This window comes from Chrysochloris asiatica, unplaced genomic scaffold, assembly GCF_000296735.1.
Source record: "Chrysochloris asiatica unplaced genomic scaffold, ChrAsi1.0 scaffold00056, whole genome shotgun sequence".
Classification (NCBI taxonomy): Eukaryota; Metazoa; Chordata; class Mammalia; order Afrosoricida; family Chrysochloridae; genus Chrysochloris; species Chrysochloris asiatica.
In genome coordinates, this window is record NW_006408574.1 from 4,276,190 (window position 1) to 4,295,280 (window position 19,091).

Below are 19,091 nucleotides of genomic sequence, written 5' to 3' on the forward strand. Positions count from 1 at the left end.
CCCCATCCCCAGGGACCCAGTGCAGGGGGTGTGAGGCACCTTCTCTCTTGGAGGGTGTGGCTCCAGGGACATTTTACGTGATTAGACTTCTTGGGTTTGGGGAATGTAGGATGTGGGGTGAGCCCCGAGGACCCCAGGGTGGTGGGGTGGGTGGGGTTAATCATGCTTCCTAGCCCCTTTCCCTGGTCCCAGGATCAAGTAGTTCTGAGAGAGTAGGGGACCTAGAGGCCCAGACTCTTGTAACATTCTGCTTCGGGTCCCAAAGAGCTTTGGGGTGTGATGGCTGAGAGGGGGCCAGGAAGAAGTGTGGGATCCAGCCCTGGGGGGTGGACCTGCCTTTCTCAGGGTTCCCAGAGTCACCTATCCTGGGGCCACCAGGTAATGGTCCAGACCTCTCCCCTCCTCAAGCCACCTTTGTCCCTCCTGGCCCTGCAGTCAGCCTGCACACATGACTCCAGCCCCTATCACGGACCTCTGCCCCCGACTCTTCACCCCTGTATATCTACCTTATTCACCACCCAGGGGCTCTTCCTCAAACACAGACAGGGCTTTGTGGACCCCTAAGCAAGCCCCCTGGGAAGTGTCCTGAGCTCTGTTAGGACCCCTCATGACCCCAGTCCGCATCACTCTCCTGATGCTTCCTCCTCCTGAGTGCTGATGGTTTCGGACCTTGTCCCTGTGTCCTCAAGGCCTCTCCTGCTCTCCCTCACTCCTCTCATGTCACCAGGATTCAGGCCAAACATCTCCTCTGCAGGAGCCTCCCCTGCTCCAAGTGGGCCTCTTCTGGCTGTGTCCCTGTCTTCTCCCAGGCTGGAGAGTCTGCCTCCCACCCTGGCTCCCAGGCCCAGAACAGAGGTTGATGGGACCAGACACTGAGCAAACAAATGAATGAAGGACTGAGTAAATGATAAAGGAAGAAATGAAGGAATGCATGAGTCCATCAATGAATGAACAAAGGAATGCATGTGTGGATAATGAATGAATGAATGAAACAATGAAGGTATGAGTGGAGAAATGAATGAGTGCACGGGTGAACACGTGAGTGAATGTGTAGATATATTGACGAACAAACAAATGCATGCATGCATGAACAAACACATGTATGGATGCGCAGGCGCTGTGGGAAGCAGCACCATGGTGGCACGGGTCCTTAGGATTCTCACTAACAGCCTCATGTGGTCCCCTCTCCCTAGCATCCCGACGTGTCCAGGCCGGAGTCCTCATGGCCTCGCTGAGCCGGGCCCTGCGAGTGGCCACTGCATACCCTCGTCAGAGCCCCCCACAGGGCCTGGGGCTGCGTCCCCTGACCAGCGTTGCCGGATCCCCGACGGAGAAGGGTGTTCCTTACCAGAGGACTCTGAAGGGGGATCAAAGCCTGTCAGCAGCAGCCCAAGGCCCGAGCCGGCCCCTGCCCAGTAATGCCAGTGTGGTGGTCATTGGTGGGGGCAGTCTGGGCTGCCAGACCCTGTACCATCTGGCCAAACTAGGTGTGAGCAGCCCTGTGTTGTTGGAACGAGACCGGCTGACCTCGGGGACCACCTGGCACACGGCAGGTAAGGAGCTGGGGTGCAGGCAGGGCGGGAGGGACCTGGCAGAGTGGGGGACCAGTTCAGGGTTGACACCCAGGCTGTTAGCAGAAGGGGACCACTGAGAAAAGGCTCGGGCCAGGCTGAGGGAGGGACGGTTCGGGGAACCACTTGCTCCCTGAGTTTCTGAAGAACTATGGAGGGGTAGAGGGGGTAGATTCGGGCCTGGAACTGGACCACCAAGGTGAAGGGCTCCCATAGGGAACCCAGGAGGTGGGAAGGGGATTGTTGGGGACACAGAGCAGGGTCCTCCATGCACACGAGGCGCTTCTGCAATTCTCACCCCAACCAGCCAGGTAGCTTGTGTTAAGTCCTTTCTGCCCTAACCCTTTGAGGAGCGGTGTGCCAGTAACCTGGCTTCAGTAATCAGAGTGAGGTCACTGAGCTTCCAGCCAAGATGAGGCACACATAGGGGGCGTGCACGAGCAGGGTGGGCTCCCAGCTCCCACGCTCACACCCACCACTACCCTGTATCCCCGCTTCCCCACTGCTGGGGGCTTCCGTTCATCCAGGATTGGGCTTCCGGCCCCACCATTGGTCTCGGTGGTCTTGAGGAAGGTGCAGAGCTGTTCTATGCCCTCTCCTTCCATTTTTGAAAGACCCACACCCACCTCCTAGGATGCAACAAGGTCCTCTGCATCTGGGGCTTGGTCACAGCACCAAAGCTCAATAAATGGGGGCTTTTGATGCGGTCGCCCCATGAGCTGCCCCAGAGTGAGAGCTCCTGAGACACAGCTTTGATCCTGAGATCCCTGCTCCCCATGGCCTGGGCTCGATCCCCACTACAGGGCCCTGGTTTGCTGGTCGCCTGGGAGCAGGGGTGCCTCTGGCACCTCCCTGTGAGCTGATGGGTGCGGCCGTCCTGCAGGCTTACTGTGGCAGCTGCGGCCCAGCGACGTGGAGGTGGAGTTGCTGGCTCACACCAGACGCGTGGTGAGTCAGGACCTGGAAGAGGAGACAGGGCTTCACACAGGCTGGATCCAGAACGGGGGTCTCTTCATCGCCTCCAACCGTCAGCGGCTGGATGAGTACAAACGGCTCATGTCTGTGAGTTCAAGACCCATCCTGCCTGTCCCTGGCAGCTGGCCACTCCCTAGCCTCGGTTCCCTCATCTGTCCAATGGGGACACTTTTGCAGTGGGAGGCAGGAGGCATCCAGGGGTGGGAGTCAGGATTGTTCCCATGAAGCCAGGTGCCCATGGGGAGGTCAGCCGGCCAGCAGGGCTGACGTGGTGGCAGACGCTTAGAAAGTTTCCTGCGTTTAGAGAAGGCTGGGTATTGGGGAAGGAGTCCTGGTGGCACAGTGGGTTAAGCATTGGACTACTACCTACAAAGTACATGGTTCAAACCCGCTAACTGCTCCTTGGGAGAAAGATGAGGCTGTATGCTCCCGGAAACATTTACAGCCTCAGAAATCTCAATGCAGTTGTACTGTGCCCCACAGGGTTTCCGAATCCTGGTGTGGCACTATGGGCTAATGTGCTGGACTGCAAGTTTGGGGGTTCAAGCTCACCAACTGCCCATTGGAAACCCTATACAGGGTTGGTTGCTATGGGTCCAAACTGACTCAATGGCACTTCACAACAACATAGGGTTGCTGGACTCCTGGTGTAGCATTGTCGGGTCAGCACTGGACTGCAGGGTTGTTTGAACTTCATGGCTGGCAGTTCAAACTCACCGGCTGCTCCTCAGATACTCTCTACAGGGTCACTATGATCAGAACTGACTCGATGTGTGAGCTTATTGGGGCACCACAGTTAAAGTGCTTAGCTGCTAACAGGAAGGTTAGTATTTCAGCCCTGCCAGTTGATTCAAGAAAGGAACTCTGGTAACGTAGTGGTTATGAATCAGGTTGCTAACCGCAAGGTCGGCAGTTCGAAACTACCAGCTGTTCTGCAGGAGAAAGATGAGACTTTCTGCTCCTGTAAAGATTTGCAGCCTCGGAAACCCTGTGCAGGGTCACTATGAGTCGGAACTGACTCCATGGTACTTAACAACAACAACAAATGACCACCTCGTTTTCAGAAGGATGCATCAAGCAGCTTCCCTGACCACATGCTTATCCTGTAGTTGGCTCAAGGGACAGGGCCACGTGGGTCATGGTGACCAGTCAAAGCTCTGGGGAGTCACCAGGAGGGGGCCCAGAGGGGCCCAATTGGGAGGAGGACCACCAGAGGGCCTGAGCCCTGACTCCTGATGGCTGCTTATTTCTCCCGGGCCCCTAGCTGGGCAAGGCCTATGGGGTGGAGTCCCACGTGCTGAGCCCAGCAGAGACCAAGGCGCTGTACCCGCTGATGAACGTGGATGACCTCTACGGGACTCTATACGTGCCGCACGACGGGACCATGGACCCTGCGGGCACCTGCACCACACTGGCCCGGGCTGCCACTGCCCGAGGAGCCCAGGTATGAGGACTGCCGGGCCTGGGTCTGTCCTCCAGGCCCAGCCCCTTGTCCAGCCCCTGCAAAGGTGGAGGTGAGGCTCATTCCACTGAAGATGTTCTGTTTCTCCTTCAAACTGCTGCTGCTCGGCTTCTCACAACCTCTGCCTGTCAGCTTTGCCTTCCTGGGCTGCAGTCACACACACAGTGTAGATGAGAAAAGACAAAGACAAAAAAAGGACAGACAGAAGTCACCCAGAGGGAACCAGTCTGGACATCTTAGTCCGCTTCACACCACACTTGTTTGTTTTTAAGGAGACAGTGTAGACAGGCAGGTCTCAGGGATTCTGCGGGGTTGGCCCTAGGGTCACTGCAGTCAAGCAAAGATCATAATTAAGGGAGGAACATGCATTCTGGGGCATCCTGGTGTGGTGCTGTACAATTAGCGCTGGACTACTGACCTAAAGGTTGGCGGTTCAAACCCACCAGCCACTCCTTGGACACTGTAAAAGTCAGGACTGCCTCGACGGTAGTTCCCAATAAGTGCAAAGATCATTTGTGTGGACACAATGTTGTAGTCTTTGACACACTTGTTGTGTAGTCTTTGACACAGTGTTATAGTCTTTGACACAGTGGTGTAGTCTAGGAAGTATGCATAGCATGAGAACTAGTGTGGAATGACCACAGACAACGTGTCTGACAGATTTGTGGGGTGCAGCCTGGCCATAAACCCCTGTCTATCGAAACTACAGTATTTGCAAAGCACAACAAATCCAAATGTGCTTGTATATTGTGTGTGTGTGGATAGTATATATGAGGGGGCTTCAAAAAGTTTGTGGATAAATGGAATGAAAGGATAATGGATTTTTTTTCTGTGAACTTTTTGAAGTTCCCTTGTATAAGTACATCTGTAAACACATATTTATATATAACAAAATATACACAACAGTTGTGGTCCAGTTGTCTCTGACTCACGGACACACACGCATGTCAGAGTAGAACTGTGCTCCGTAGGGTTTTTAATGGTTGAGTTTTCAGAAGTAGGTTGTCAGGCACTTCTTCCGAGGTACCTCAAAGTAAAATCAAACCTCCAACCTTGTGGTTAACAGCTGTATTAGAACCAAACCGTACATTGTCTTGTGACCTTTTCTGCCACAAACATATGCCCATTCGTCAAATGAATCTCGATTTGTAAGAACAAACTTGGCTGCTTCTTACCTTTGGAGAAACCACCTCTTTTATCTGGGAATGTGTGGATTTGATTGTGTTCCCCACACTGTGGTCACCTGCAGCTCCAATGGGTCACTGTTGGGGTGCCATGTGGCCCCAGCTCCCATTGAGGACAGAGTTCTGGTGAAGGGGTGGTCAGTGCCTGAGGGAGCTCTGGTTGGCCCTGGAAGTAATTCTTTCACACCCAGGTCATCGAGAACTGCCCAGTGACCGGCATCCAGGTGCGGACGGATGACTTTGGGGTGCGGCGAGTTACGGCCGTGGAGACAAAGCACGGCACCATCCAGACGCCCTTCGTGGTCAACTGTGCAGGTGGGAGGGTGGGAGCTTTTCCTGGGAACAGTGACCACCTGCTGCCCCTATACCTGGTTGGCCTTTGCAGGGCTTTTCTCTGGGGCAAGAGGGGCAGGGCCTAGGTGAGCTCAGGTGGAGTCATTGTTAGAGCAAAGGATCTGAAGATATTGCAGCTCCAGCCAGGTAGAGGGGAGCTGACCGGTGTGCTCTGCCTACAGGAGTGTGGGCCGGCGCTGTGGGGCGGATGGCTGGGGTCAAAGTTCCACTGGTGGCCATGCACCACGCCTATGTTGTCACCGAACGCATTGAGGGCATCCAGGTGAGTGAGGGCCCAGGCACTTCCCGTTGGACTGTGAGAGGCACAGGGTCCTAGTTCTGAACCCCAGCCCAGTCGCCCACAGACTGTGCGACCCACATGGGTCCCCTCACCAGCTGGCCTCAGTCATCTCATCTTCAAAATGGACATCTTTGGTGGTTTGAGAAGTAACTTGTCCTGCTTGTCCAAACCGCAGTCCCAGCTTGCCCCCCTGGGCACCCAGTACTCTGTACCCCAGTGACCCAAGGAACCCTGGGGTCCCTAGCCGCCTTGCTCTCCTTCTCCACACGTCTCTTCTGTATGGCGCTGGGGGCTTCCTGCCACCTGGTCACTGACCATCCCCTCTCTCCATCATTGATTCCCCCTTCCATTCACTTCTTTTTCTACTCATCCGTTTGTTGTTAAGTGCTGTCGAGTTGGTTCCAACCCATTTCTGAGGAGCAGCTGGTGAGCTCGACCCACCAACCTGGCAGTTCAAACGTCTTTGCAGTCTGGCGCATTAACCCACAGCACACACCAGCACTTCAGTGCTTTATATCTTCCTCCCTCCCTCCTCTCCTCAACCACACTCCACCTACCCTCCCTCCTCCTCTCCCCTCATCCCTCCCTCCATTTATTTTCCATTATCCTGCCCTCTGTCCCTCTTGCCATCCGTTTATCATGCATGTCTCTGCTGATCCCTGTATTCATCCAGGCATCCATCTATGTGTTTGTTTTTTCCAGCTGTCTGACAGTCCACCCATCATCCAAATATCCATCTGCCTCCCATCCGAGGCTGTAACAGAGGGAAAACCTTGTTCTTTCCTGGGTCTGGGGAGCCGTGAGGTTGAAGACAAGCAATTCCAGAGCAGGCTGCAGGGGGCACTGGTGTGCAGCAGAGAGACAAAGCTCTGGAAAGATGAGCAAGGGGCAGAGAAGGGGTAGTACCGGCAGTTCAGAGACAGGGCCAGAGTGTGGGGGCCGTAGAGGGAGCGGCGAGCCACCTTGTTTGGGGTCAGGAGCCAGCTTCATCTCCGTGTGGCTGTGATCCCCATCTGGCTGAGCCGGGCTGATATATGGACTGAAGTGGTGGGTGGGAGCCGGGGCTTGACCCCCTCCTGCAGCTGGCTGGGTGTGCTGGGCAGCCTTTTCTTGTGGACACACGTAGAAAGATCGAGTTTGGCGTCGTCCAGTAAGCCGTCCAGTAAGCACTGACTGAGGGCTGCTCGGAGCTACTGCAGTTCTTGTCCTGAAGCTCTGAGGGAGCTGGTCCCCCATTGACCACCAGGGGGCGCTCTTGGGCTGCAGTGGGCTCCTGATGGCTGGGTCCGGTCAGGGCAGACAGGAGAGCAGGGGTCCGTGTTAGGGAGGGTGTGTGTGGGGAGGATGACCACAGGGTGTCCATAGGGCCAGGACTGAGGCATTCCATCCCTCAATCCCACTGAGATGCCTGACTTTGAGGCACTTTTTTGGGGAGAGTTTGACCTGTGAACCTGAGGCTGGGGTCATGCTGGGGCAGGATACGTTAATGACAGAAGGGGATGCTGTGTGCGTTGGGAGCTCGGACCCATCCTGGCTGTTGCAGCACTCTGAAACTTCATTGGAGGGAATTGGGGCTTGGGGAAGGGATAGGGTCACATGGCTCTATATCCCATTGGTTACCAGGGGTGTCTGAGACCATGGGCCTACCTTCACACACTGGGTGGATTGGGAAACTAGAAATGGACCCTCACACTGCTCTGGAGGCTAAAGTCTGAGTTTAGGGTGTCAACTGGGCCACGTTCTCTTGAAAGGTTCCGGGCGGAGGGGGAGTCCATCGTCTTTTCTCCTGACTTCTGGTGACCCCAGGCAGTCCTGGCTTGTCACTGCGCCATCACCTCATTGTCACATGGTCGTCTGCTCTCTGTGTCTCTTCTCTTTTTGAAAGACACCACTTATATGGGCTCTGGACCCCTCCCCACCCCCCCTTGCCGGACTCCAGTCTGACCGCACCAGCAAAGACACTGGTGCCAGAACATCGTCATAAAGGTGGGGGCCCCAATCTGATCCATAGCAAGGGGCTTCCTGAGGTTGCAGCTGGGTCCCATTTGGAGAGTCAGAGAGCAGCTTCCTTCATGCAGGTTCAGAGTGGGGTGCGGGGAGACCTGGGAGGCTACTACTGCCCAGACCAAGTGCGTACCCACCTGGCCACCCCTCTGCACTTTGGGCCAGTTGTGTGCTGGCCGATGCTCCCCACACTTGGTTCCGGAGGCTAGAGTCTGAGCTCCAGAGGTCTTGCTCGCTCTCCAACAGCACTGGCAGTTTTTGGTGTTCCTTGGTGCTCCTGTTTTGTAAGACACCACTCAGGAGGGCTGAGGACTAGGACCTTGTTCAGGTGTCTTGTTACTCATTTAGCTGACAACATCTGCCAAGGAAAGCCCCGTTTCCCCACACAAGGGTTCTGTTCACTGTGTGGACTTCATCAGATGTTCCGGGGGAGCTGTGACCCATTGAGCTCTGTTCTTCCTGTTCCTGTCTGCTCACCTGGGCTTCTGAGACCTGCCGGCACCTTCAGTCTTCACAGGGCTGGTGGGCATTGTAAGGCCCTTCCACCCAGAAACCTACAAAACCTTCCTGAGCTTTCTCTCTCCCTGTTCTTCTCTGTTAGCTCTTCCTGGGACCCTTGTCAGGTGTCTGTTAGATCTTCATGTCAACCTTGTGATCTCTACCCTGGTCTCTGTCTCCTTGTCTTTTTTTTTTTTTTTTTTTTGACTTTGGAGAGATGGTCTTGGTCTCCCTCAGCTCTTCTGTGGAACTTCTTTGTTGTTGATCACACTAACCTTAAAGAATTCTTTCCTGATTTTAGATTGCTCCTTTCTCATAGTCCCTTGTTTGTGGGCCAAATACCATCTCCTGTCTGTGACTTTCTGGTTGTAGTTTCTTTTCTGAGGATGAATTTCTAGCTGATTGCCAGTCAAAGAGGATGGGTCACTTGGAGGACTTAAAAAAAATTTTTTTTAATGCTTTATCGTGAATTATGTGATACTTTACATGGGAGGACATTAGCTTCACGTTGATCCCGCTGTATATTGATTCCTTGGCATGGTTACAATGCCTTCCATACACCATCGATCAACCAAAGCGTATACCCCGCAAGCCTGCCCCCCATTCGTCTGCATACCGCCCCTCTCTCTCTCCGGCTCCAAAGTCTCCAGCCGCTCCATCTCCCCATGTCACCGTCTCTGCCTTGGAGGATTTTTTGCAGGGAGTTGAGCAGTAGCTCTGATGTCAGCGTCCAGAGCTCTCTCGGGGCCATGCTGCATCTCCTGCCCAGTGTGGATGGCAGGGTATGGGTGTCAGCCCCATCCTTACCCCTGCTGCCTGGGACCCACTTCTTCAGAGCACAGTGTCTGCACAGGGGTGGGAGGCACCTGGGTCTAGTCCTTCAAGACTCTTTAGCCAACTCACCTGTACTCACAGCTACCTCATGACCCTGCAGAGGGCCCTGGGACCCGTGTACACTCAGCTCTGGGGGTCCATCAGGTGGACGCGCCCAGCCTCCCCACCCCAAACACCAACTGGGTCTCTCCTTGTCCACTGGACTCTCTCCCACCCCCTGTTGGCATCTCCTACGTCATCACCAATATTTATCAGGTGCACCTAAGGAGCTCTGGTAGCGTAGTGGTTACGAATCGGGCTGCGAACCACAAGGTCAGCAGTTGGAAACTACCAGCTGTTCTGCGAGAGAAAGATGATGCTTTCTGCTCCTATAAAGATTTACAGCCTCAGAAATCCTGTACAGGGTCGCTATGAGTCGGCACCGACTCCACAGCACATAACAACAACAACAACAACAACAACACCTTTCCCTGTCCACCCCCTTCCTCGTAACTCTATGGCTGCTATCTTATGAGGACAGACACCTGGACGGGGCTGCTTTCCCATTATGTGTCACTCGAAGTCCCTATTCATGCTGTCCTCAAGGGCCCACGACAAGAGGAGGTAAGGGGCTACTGCCGGCTTTCGTCCCCGCTGACCTGAGTCTTCTCTGCTCCACCTTTCAGAATATGCCCAACGTCCGGGACCATGATGCCTCTGTCTACCTCCGCCTACAGGGGGATGCCTTGTCTGTGGGTGGCTACGAGACCAACCCCATCTTCTGGGAGGAGGTGAGCAGCTGACACCCTGCGGCATTGCAGGTTGGAGGGTGATCTGGGCTGACCTCAGTGTGGAGAAGTTTCTTCTGGGTGCAACATTATCCACACACTTGTGGAGAAGTCAGGGCAGGTCCCTGGGCCTCATGAGGACTAAGCTCCATTGTTCTCTGGCCTCTGAAGCCAGAATGGGCCAGGAGGGAGGACGATGAGAGGTTGTAGAACTGGACAATGCTGACGTCAGAAGACGGGAAACCACGTGACCCACTGACCTTCAGCTACAGCGGCCTAGTCCCCAGACCTGGTGGCTCTTCGGGTGACCGCTGGAGTGGAGTGCAGGGCCCCTATATTCATGCATTTAACCCACAATGACAAGGTGGCCTTGTGGACTAGGGAGCTCCATTTGCTGGAACCCTGCCCCTGTATTTTAATGGGGAGACATACAGCCATTAAGCACACACATGGGGATCCTGATCCATGCACTGTCTGCCATGAGAGGCTGGCCTGGCAGTCAGAGCAGGCTTCCTGGAGGAGGTGGTGTTGGGGGAGGGGCCTGCACAGGGGGAACAAGATGAGTATTAGTGGTCTGAGTCAGTGGCTACCTGGGAAGGAGGGAAGAGGCCCTGAGGTCAGCTCTAGTGTACCCCAAAAGCAGATGGAAGTAATATGGCGGGGTAGGGGAAAGGTGGGCCTCATGTGTCCTCTTGGGGGGATTCTAGGCCAGATTATGAGAGAGGGGAGGGCTGATTCAGGAGGACTCCTGGAAGGGGGTGAGGTGGCCAGGTAGCCTGCAGCAAGCCAGGCTGAGCCAGTGAGGTCTGCCAGGAGGGCAGTTATGAGGCTGATCTGCCCACTGAAGGGCAGACCATGGGGGAGACAGGTCAAGAGGACCTGAGGGTGACCACCCCAGTCCCTGGTAGGGAGCCGGTATCTGTTTGCTGTTCTTGGGGACACCGTCCCTTCCCAGCACCCCAGGCATGTCCCTGTCTGGTCCACACAGGTGTCAGACAAGTTTGCCTTTGGCCTCTTTGACCTGGACTGGGATGTGTTCACCCAGCACATTGAAGGTGCCATCAACCGGGTCCCTGTGCTGGAGAAGACGGGGGTCAAGTCCACGGTCTGCGGCCCAGGTGAGTGTGGGGCCTAGAGCTGGACCAGTGACAGCCCTGATGGTGCCCACGGCCACTCCAGTCCAGGGGCCTCGTGGACACAGGTCTCAATGGGGAGCACTGAGGTGCTGGAGCCGGACGCGAAAGGTGAGGGCTGTGAGGACACATGTTCCAGGCTGTGGGGATTTATGTGGGGGGCTGTGAGGACATATTCAGGGCTGTGGGCATGCATGTTCGGGGTTGTGGGGACTAGTGTATTTGGGTCTGTGGGGATGAGTGTTTGAAGCTAGGGAAACATGTGTTCTGGGCTGTGGGGATGAGTGTTTGAGTCTGTGGGGACGAGTGTTCTGGGCTGTGGAGACACGTATGTTCGGAGCTATGGAGACACGTATGTGGGCCTGTGGGGATGTATGTTTGGGGCTGTGGGGACTCACATTCTGGTCAGGGACAGCAGCTTGTGTGCACATGTAGAAGCAGGGACTCACTGTACCCTGGTGGTCTCAGTGGAATCACGGGGTGGGGGTGGGGGACCTCTTCCCCGTGAACCCCAGGGCCTCCTTACTCCTCAAGGAAACAAGAGATGGTGGATGTGAAGATGCGGTCCTTCCCAGAAAGGAAACTTTGTACCCTGGGCTCTGGGTTGCACCTTGGTGACCCCGCTGTACCTTGGAGTCCTTGCCTGTCAGTTGGGTGACTGTTCACTGGGGCTGGTGGGGGTGGGGGTGTGAGACGTCACAGGTAGGGTTCCTGGTTGGACTGGGGACCAGCAAGATGTGGAGACTATTATGGGCATCAGTGGGCAGAGTGGCCAGCGAGTGTGATTTGCTCAGGGTCCCTCATGTCCCGGAGGCTGAGCAGAGAATGTGGGAGCTGCCCCCACCCACAGGCATCCACGCATGCCTCCCCAGGAGACCCAGCTGGGCACAGACGCACAGTCAGTGGGGGCCACAGCTAACCTCCCGGCTGGGCGTCCTGCTGTGTGGGCCTGGCAGTGCCACACTCAGACCTAAAATAGCTCCCTGGGCTGTGCGTGCCGACGGAGCTCCTTGTTGTTAGATGGGAGGCTGGGCTCGAAGCCCTGGTGGGGGAGGCACGTGTGGGGACTGTCTGGCTCTGGTGTCCCAGTTGTGATGGAGCTCCCAAGTTGGCACTGGAGTTTCTCTGTTGGGGCCGTGGGTTGTGTCCTTGGGCCTTCAGGAATGGCTAGGCTGGGCTTCACCCCTACCAGCACCAGCAAAGCCCTAAGACATAGTCCTTGTGTAACCTGACTCCCTGCATGTCCCCTCCGGAGAGCTCTCTCTTCAGAAACCCCCTTCCCTGCCCTGGAGTTGGTCTCAGCAATCCCAACTCTCGCTGCCACCTTCTTCTCCAAGATGTCTGGGCCACCTGCCCCACACACTGTCTCAGAGAAACACCCAGCTTCTTATCTGGGGTGACTCTGAGCACCCAGCCGCAGGCTGCTCCCCCAATGTCCTACCTGCCTCCACCCACCTACCAGTCACCCAGCTGCCACCCCACCCCTCAGGGATGCCAAGCCTGCCCCACCTTACTGCTGGCAGCCCTTCACCTCAGAGGGTCCAAAGATAGCTGGATGCCAGTCTAACCTCAGCCCCCCTTGCCCCTTCTTGTTTTCTTTACCAGAGATTCATTTTTATTGATTTGCATGTTTACTCAGTTTGCCTCTGCTCTGTGAGCTCCCCCGGGGGCTGGATCTCTCTGGTGACACTGTGTGTCTGGCACAGGATGGCTGTTACAGATGTTTGCACACTACCTAACTCAGCGCTGTGGGATAAATGCAGCAGCCCAATGTGACAGATGGGGAAAAAAACTATGGCTCAGAGAGGCCCAGTGACTTGTTCAAAGTCAAATAGCTAGCTAGCAAAGGGCAATGCCAGAATTCGAACCCAGGGCCTGGCTTTGAAGCCCATGATTTTATCATCATACCTGAGGGTGCCCTGTCCCACAGTCTGCCTCAGCCTGAGGCAGCATATAGAGCATATGAGCAAGCATTTATCAAGTCCCTACAGTGCCCTGGTGGCATCGTGGGTTAAGCATTGGACTGCTAACCACAGGCCAGCAGTTCAAACCCATCAGCTGCTCCTCAGGAGAAAGATGAAGCTGTCTACTTTCGTAAACATTTACATTTCGTAAACTCTAACGAGCAGTTCTACTCTGAGTCTGTATGGGTCAGAAACAACTCCAAGGCAGTGGGCTGGGGTTCTGGGATTGCCTCAGTATACGGAAGTGTCCTCACGGCTCTCTCAGTCACGAGTCTCCAGTTGTGACAAAGCCAGACCAGAGTGTAGTGACAGGGAGGCCTAGGCACTGGGAAGAGGGTAGGGGAAGGCCCCTTGTTGGCAGAAAGAGAGATACACAGGAAACAGATCTGGACTCTGTGGGGCAGAACCTGGCCAGCTACAGGGGGCAGGAGGAATCAAGGTGGCTCCCTGGTGGTACCTGGGCTTTGAAGGATGCGGGATATCTGAGCGAAGGAGGTGCCTACAGACCCCTGTCCAGATTACTGCCCCCAATTGGAAGATCCCTACCCCAGGTGGCTGCAGAGTGGAGACAACACCAGGCACCCCTCCCTTCCAGAATCCTTCACACCTGACCACAAGCCGCTGATGGGGGAGGCACCTGAGCTCCGAGGGTTCTTCCTGGGCTGTGGCTTCAACAGTGCAGGTACGTATAGGGCAGGCATGTGCACTGCAGTTGTGAACAGCCTAGGTGTGTACAGCACAGGTGTGATCAATGTGTGTAGTACAGGTTTACATGTGTGTGGTGTGTACAGCACACCTGTGAGCAGTGTAGGTGTGTACAGCATTGCTGTGAGCAGCACAGGTGTGAGCAGCACAGATGTGTATAGCACAGGTGTGAACAGGGCAAGTGTGTTTAGCACAGGTATGAGCAGCACAGGTGTGTGTAGTATGAGTGTGTGCAAAACAGGTGTGAGTACCACAGGTGTGAACAGCACAGCTGTGAGCCGTGCAGGTATATGCAGCGCAGGTGTGAGCAGAGGTGTCCTCAGTACCCCTAGGAACTCAGCCGTAGGCCTTGATGGTAGATGGAGGAGAGCTGGGGCTGGTGGGCTTGGGGTGCTGCCCAGAGCCTGGGGAGGGGGCTCTAGGGCAGACTGGTGACTGCAGCTCCCTCCGTCAGGAATGATGCTAGGTGGCGGCTGTGGGCATGAGCTGGCTCACTGGATCATCCACGGACGCCCAGAGAAGGACATGTACAGCTACGACATCAGGTGGGTGCTGTGATGGGCTGTTTAGGAAGAGCCCTCCTTGAAGTGTCAGAGGGCGCCTGAGCTCAGCAGATCACAGCCCTCTACAGTTTACAGCATCTCTTGTCCTCCCACTTCACAGGTAGGGAAACTGAGGACCGGGGCTGGGAGTATACACAGATCCTGGCCAATGAATCCCTTACACTGCTCGCTAACAGGGTGACTGGAATAAATCAGTCCCAGTGCAGAGCAAGGTCCTCACCTCTAACAGGCCGGGCTGCAAAGGCTTTTGGGAGTGTGTTCAGGTAGGGTCTGCACACGGCACACTAATGGAGCACATGCCTAGGCATTGATGCTAGGGACCCGGTCACCAACTGACTTCTGCAAATGCAGCAGAGTGAGGCAGGGCCCCTCTGTGAGACATCAGAAAGTTCCGGCTTCTCACATGCTGTTCCCCATGGGCGTGCTCTTCCCAAGCCTCCTCTGCAGGGTCAGATCTCTCTCAAACGTTTCCTTGGATAAGTACAGCTTTTGCCCCTCCCTCTAGCTCCCAGACCCACGACAGGATGTGTGTGTGTTTGGGCAGACTAGGGGGGTCGTGAACACAGAGGTTCTGTTTCAGACTGGCCACTTGCTCCTGGGCCTTAGTTTCCCCATCTGTAAAATTAGGTCAAAGACTCTTGGGGCAGTCCAGGGGTGATTGCTTTTTGCTATTGGCCTCCCTGGAAACAGCCACAGAAATGGGTGGGCAGCAATCATGCACCCTGTCTGGTGGGTGTCCTCAATCCTGAGACACAGAGAGGAAGGAGTAAATCTGGTGGGAGCAGAGCTGATGGTCAGTTTAGAGACAGTGGGAAGCTGTGATTGTCTGAGGACACAGCTCTACAATCTGCAGCCCTGCCTCCCCCTGCCCCCCCCCCCACGCCCTACCAACCTCCACCAGCATGTGGAGAGGGAGCTCCAGGTATGCACATGACCAGAGAGTAGAGGCTGTTCTTCCCTGGCCCGTGGTCCTGGACTCCTTGTCCTGGGTATCAGCCATGTTCCCTGCTGACCTTGAACTGGGCAGGTCAGTGTGGCAGAGGCTGGACACTGCAGTCTGGTGGTTCCTGACCCCAGAGCCACCTCAGCCCCTCTGCTCTGCAGGGCCAGAGATGGAGGTGGAAGGGTTGTGGTCACCCTCTCCCTCTGTTGCTCTGTGCACCTCTAACCATACCCTCCCTGGCCTGCTGAGGTTTGGGGAGAGAGCCACTGAGGGGCCCTGTTCGGTTCCCACAGACAGATAGACAGACACTGAGACCCCACCCCACCCTTCCATGGTGACTGGCACAGCTTGGGCCACATTCTCTCAGGGTTACACCCCTGAGATCTCCCGGATAGCAACGCACCTGAACAGCAACACTGCAGAAACAAGAAGGCTGCAGGGACCTCAGGATTGGGGAGTCCACATGCCTCTGATAACAAACAGCAAGTCAGAGGTGCCCGGGATGGGGGACGCGCCATCCAGGCCTGAAGAAAGCAGAGCTGGGGTGGTACTGTCCCCACCTCAGGACCTGTTCTCTGTAATCCCAAGAGCAGAGCCACTTCACAGTTCCCCATGCCCAGAGGTATAATCATAGGAAATCGTTCAGGGAGAAGAACTTCACGCTTGGCAAAGTGGAGGGTCAGCGAAAAAGACAAAGATGCCCAACAAAATGGACCGACATAGTGGTACCAATAAGGGCTCAAACAGCAACAGCTGTGAGGATGGCACAGGACTGGGCAGTGTTTCCTTCTGCTGGACATTCAGGGTCACTATGACGTCAGAGCTCCCTCACGATAACACCCACAAATGGCAAACACTGAAATTGCACGCTGTCCAAACACCTGGTCTCATCTTTTGTTGTTGTTAGATGCCATCGAGTTGGTACTGATTCATAGCAACCCTCCGTACAACACAACAAACCATCTCCCAGTCCTGGGCTGACCTCACAATCGTTGCTATGTTTGAGCCCATTGTTGATGCCACAGTGACAATCCATCTTGTTGAGGGTCTTCCTCTTTTTCGCTGACCCTTCACTTTACCAAGTTTGATGTCCTTCTCCAGGGACTGGTCACTTCTGACATGTCCAAGTATGAGAGATCAAATCTCACCATCCTGACTTCTAAGGAACACTCCGGCTGTACTTCTTCCAACACAAATCCGTGTTCTTTTGGCAGCCCATGGTACTTTCAATATTCTCCTCCAACACCATAACGGTCTTCCTTATTCGCTGTGCAACTTTTCCATGCATATGAGGTTATTGAGAATACCACGGCTTGGGTCAGGCTGCTGGGGCTGCCAACTTCCAGGGTCTGGCAGTGGCCTTCAGGTCATGGGCAGGTAGCTCCGAGAGCCCTGGGTGGCTAGGGCAAGGGGGCAGTGTCTACCCACCCTCCTGACCCAGGAGCACACCCAGTGGTTGCTGGTAGTATGAGCACCTGGCCCTGCCTAGCCCACCTGCCTGAGGGGGCAGCCTGCCACCACCCACAGGCACTCAGTGTCCTGCCCTCTGGGCCTGAGCGAGAGTGACCAGGAAGACCCAGACCCACAGAAGATGTGGTAAAAGGAGGGGGAGACACTGGGCCCCAGGGAGATCGAGGCACTGGGCCCCAGGGAGCCAGACATGCAGACATTTGTATGGTGGGTACAAATTGCCCCTGCTCAGAAGAGGGGCCAGAAGCACTGTAGTCACCCCCATCTGAGCTAAAGAGAGGGGCTCTGAATCTGTCCCCATATCCCCCGTTCCTTGCTGAGGAGGAGGAGAACTGTGAATGATCTATCCATCCACTGGCCCCAGGTTCCCAGGGCCCTTGATGTGAACACTGACCAGGTCATTTGGATGCTAAGCCCCTCACTGGGGTACTCAGAGATGCCCAGGAAGGTGCCATGCTCAGCCCCGGGGACCTGCTCACCAGTGCCCCTTGGTGTCTCCATGTGGGGCAGTAGGGGTGACCTGAGCTCCCCGAGGTGGTGAGGAGACGCCCAAGCACTGGCCTTTGGTCTGAGGCTGGGGCTCAGTTCCAGCGGGGTCTGGCTGGCCCCTCCTCCTGGTGCTGTTCCAAGGTACTGACCCGCCCTTGTCTGTCCAGACGATTCCATCACTCACTTACTGATCACCACCGCTGGGTCCGTGAACGCAGCCACGAGTCCTACGCCAAGAATTACTCTGTGGTTTTCCCCCACGATGAGCCCCTCGCTGGACGCAACATGCGCAGAGACCCCCTGCATCAGGTATACCCCTAACCAGCTCCACCGCGGGCCGGGGCAAAAGGCAAGGAGGCTGTCTGGAGGATTTTCCCCTGCCCCGGGGGATGCTGGCAGATGGCAGGGCGGTGCAGGTGGTGAGCTGGGGATGTGTGGCTGGATAAAATGGAAACATCTCCTGATGAGGAGATCACATTCCAAGGGAGGAGACAGGGAAGACACAGGTACACAGGTGCTGGATCGGTCTGGGGACAGGTGTGTGCGGCTCCTGCTCTAGAGCCTGCCTGAGATGCCCTTCCCACTTGGTAAACTTCTACTCATACGGTGAAACCCAGTATCAGGTGCCCAGGGGAGGAGCCTATGTGTTCCAGTCTTTGTGGCTCCTCAGCACTTAGCATGGGACCTGGCTCCTCGAGTAGCCCAGGGAGGGTGGAGGGAGGCTGTAGCAGACACTGAAGCTGGGGAGGGGCCTCCCTCATCAGGAGCTCTAGATCTGAACCTGAGAGGAACTCAGGTTGGACCTCTGGAGAGGAAGCCAAAGTGACCAGCAGTCAGGCCCCTGGCCTGCTGGACCAGACCAGCTGTGGTCTCAGACCACACCAGGCCAATGTCTCCCCGCCCACCCACCCCACTACCCTTGGTCATCTCGGGTCAGTCCTGAGCTCCCCAGGTGGCACCTGATTCAGGAAACAGATTTGAGGGTCACAGGTTTGTAACCTCCCTTCTGTGGCCCCACTTCTGCTGCCCTGGCTCTGGGATACCTCACCAGTCCTTCAAGCTTGTTGGTTCTCCTTCTCCAAGTGTGCTCCCAGTGGGCACCTCTATCACTAAGAAGGTGGTCACACCCTTGGTCGCACCCCCTTAGGGATGTATCGGGGTTACTGTGCAGCAATGTGACCCCCAGGGGTCTAGCAGGCCAGCAGCTGTGCTTGCCGACAGTGTCTATAACCAAAGCCCCAGACGGAGCCACTGTCAGGCAGAGTTGGCAGGAGGGCACCTGGGTCTGGGCTCTGGTTCTGAGTTCAAAGATCTCCTGGCCCAAATCTCCTTGGGCTTTAGCTGGTGGAGTGGGCCAAGGTGGCTCTGGAGTTGGTATTTGCCCCTTGTGGGGTGTGCTGGGGCCCAGGGGTACTGCACCCTCTTTTCTCTCATTGTGGGGTGCACTGGGGCCTGGGGGTACCTCATCCTCTGTTTTCTCTCCTCTCCTTGTCTAGGAGCTCCTGGCACAAGGCTGCGTGTTCCAGGAACGACATGGCTGGGAGAGGCCCGGATGGTTCAGTCCCCAAGGGGCAGCTCCAGTGAGTAGGGCCTGACCCAGCTTTCAAGAGGGACTGCCCACTGATGCAGGGGTCTGGCCTGCCTCAGTTCCTCAGCCCTCTCCCACCACCTTCCCACCCCACCTGCCCCCATGGGTACCATTGCTCTTCTCATCCTTCCCGCCCCCAAGTCCTGCATGAGACCTCCACGGACCCCAAATCACGATGGGGAGTCATGCACGAGATACCTCAGTATGCCCAGTACATTAACAGCATTTCTCATAATTTTAAGGAGCTGTAGTGGCACCATTTTACCAGAGCAGAAAGCCTCGTCTTTCTCCCGCAGAACAGCTGGTA

General features: G+C 55.7%; 1 protein-coding gene across 1 annotated transcript in view; it reads left to right on the forward strand.

The window, feature by feature from the left end:
- The first annotated feature begins 1,214 nt into the window (after positions 1–1,214).
- Positions 1,215–19,091, forward strand: part of SARDH (sarcosine dehydrogenase) — a 54,222-nt gene continuing 36,345 nt past the window's right edge. Inside the window, exons 1-11 of the mRNA XM_006863713.1 lie at positions 1,215–1,553; positions 2,455–2,633; positions 3,811–3,990; positions 5,384–5,507; positions 5,708–5,808; positions 9,828–9,932; positions 10,918–11,047; positions 13,622–13,708; positions 14,186–14,276; positions 17,364–17,505; positions 18,693–18,776. Coding sequence (XP_006863775.1) covers positions 1,223–1,553; positions 2,455–2,633; positions 3,811–3,990; positions 5,384–5,507; positions 5,708–5,808; positions 9,828–9,932; positions 10,918–11,047; positions 13,622–13,708; positions 14,186–14,276; positions 17,364–17,505; positions 18,693–18,776 — 1,554 coding nt within the window. The 5' untranslated portion in view covers positions 1,215–1,222. The remainder of the gene's footprint in view (positions 1,554–2,454; positions 2,634–3,810; positions 3,991–5,383; positions 5,508–5,707; positions 5,809–9,827; positions 9,933–10,917; positions 11,048–13,621; positions 13,709–14,185; positions 14,277–17,363; positions 17,506–18,692; positions 18,777–19,091) is intronic.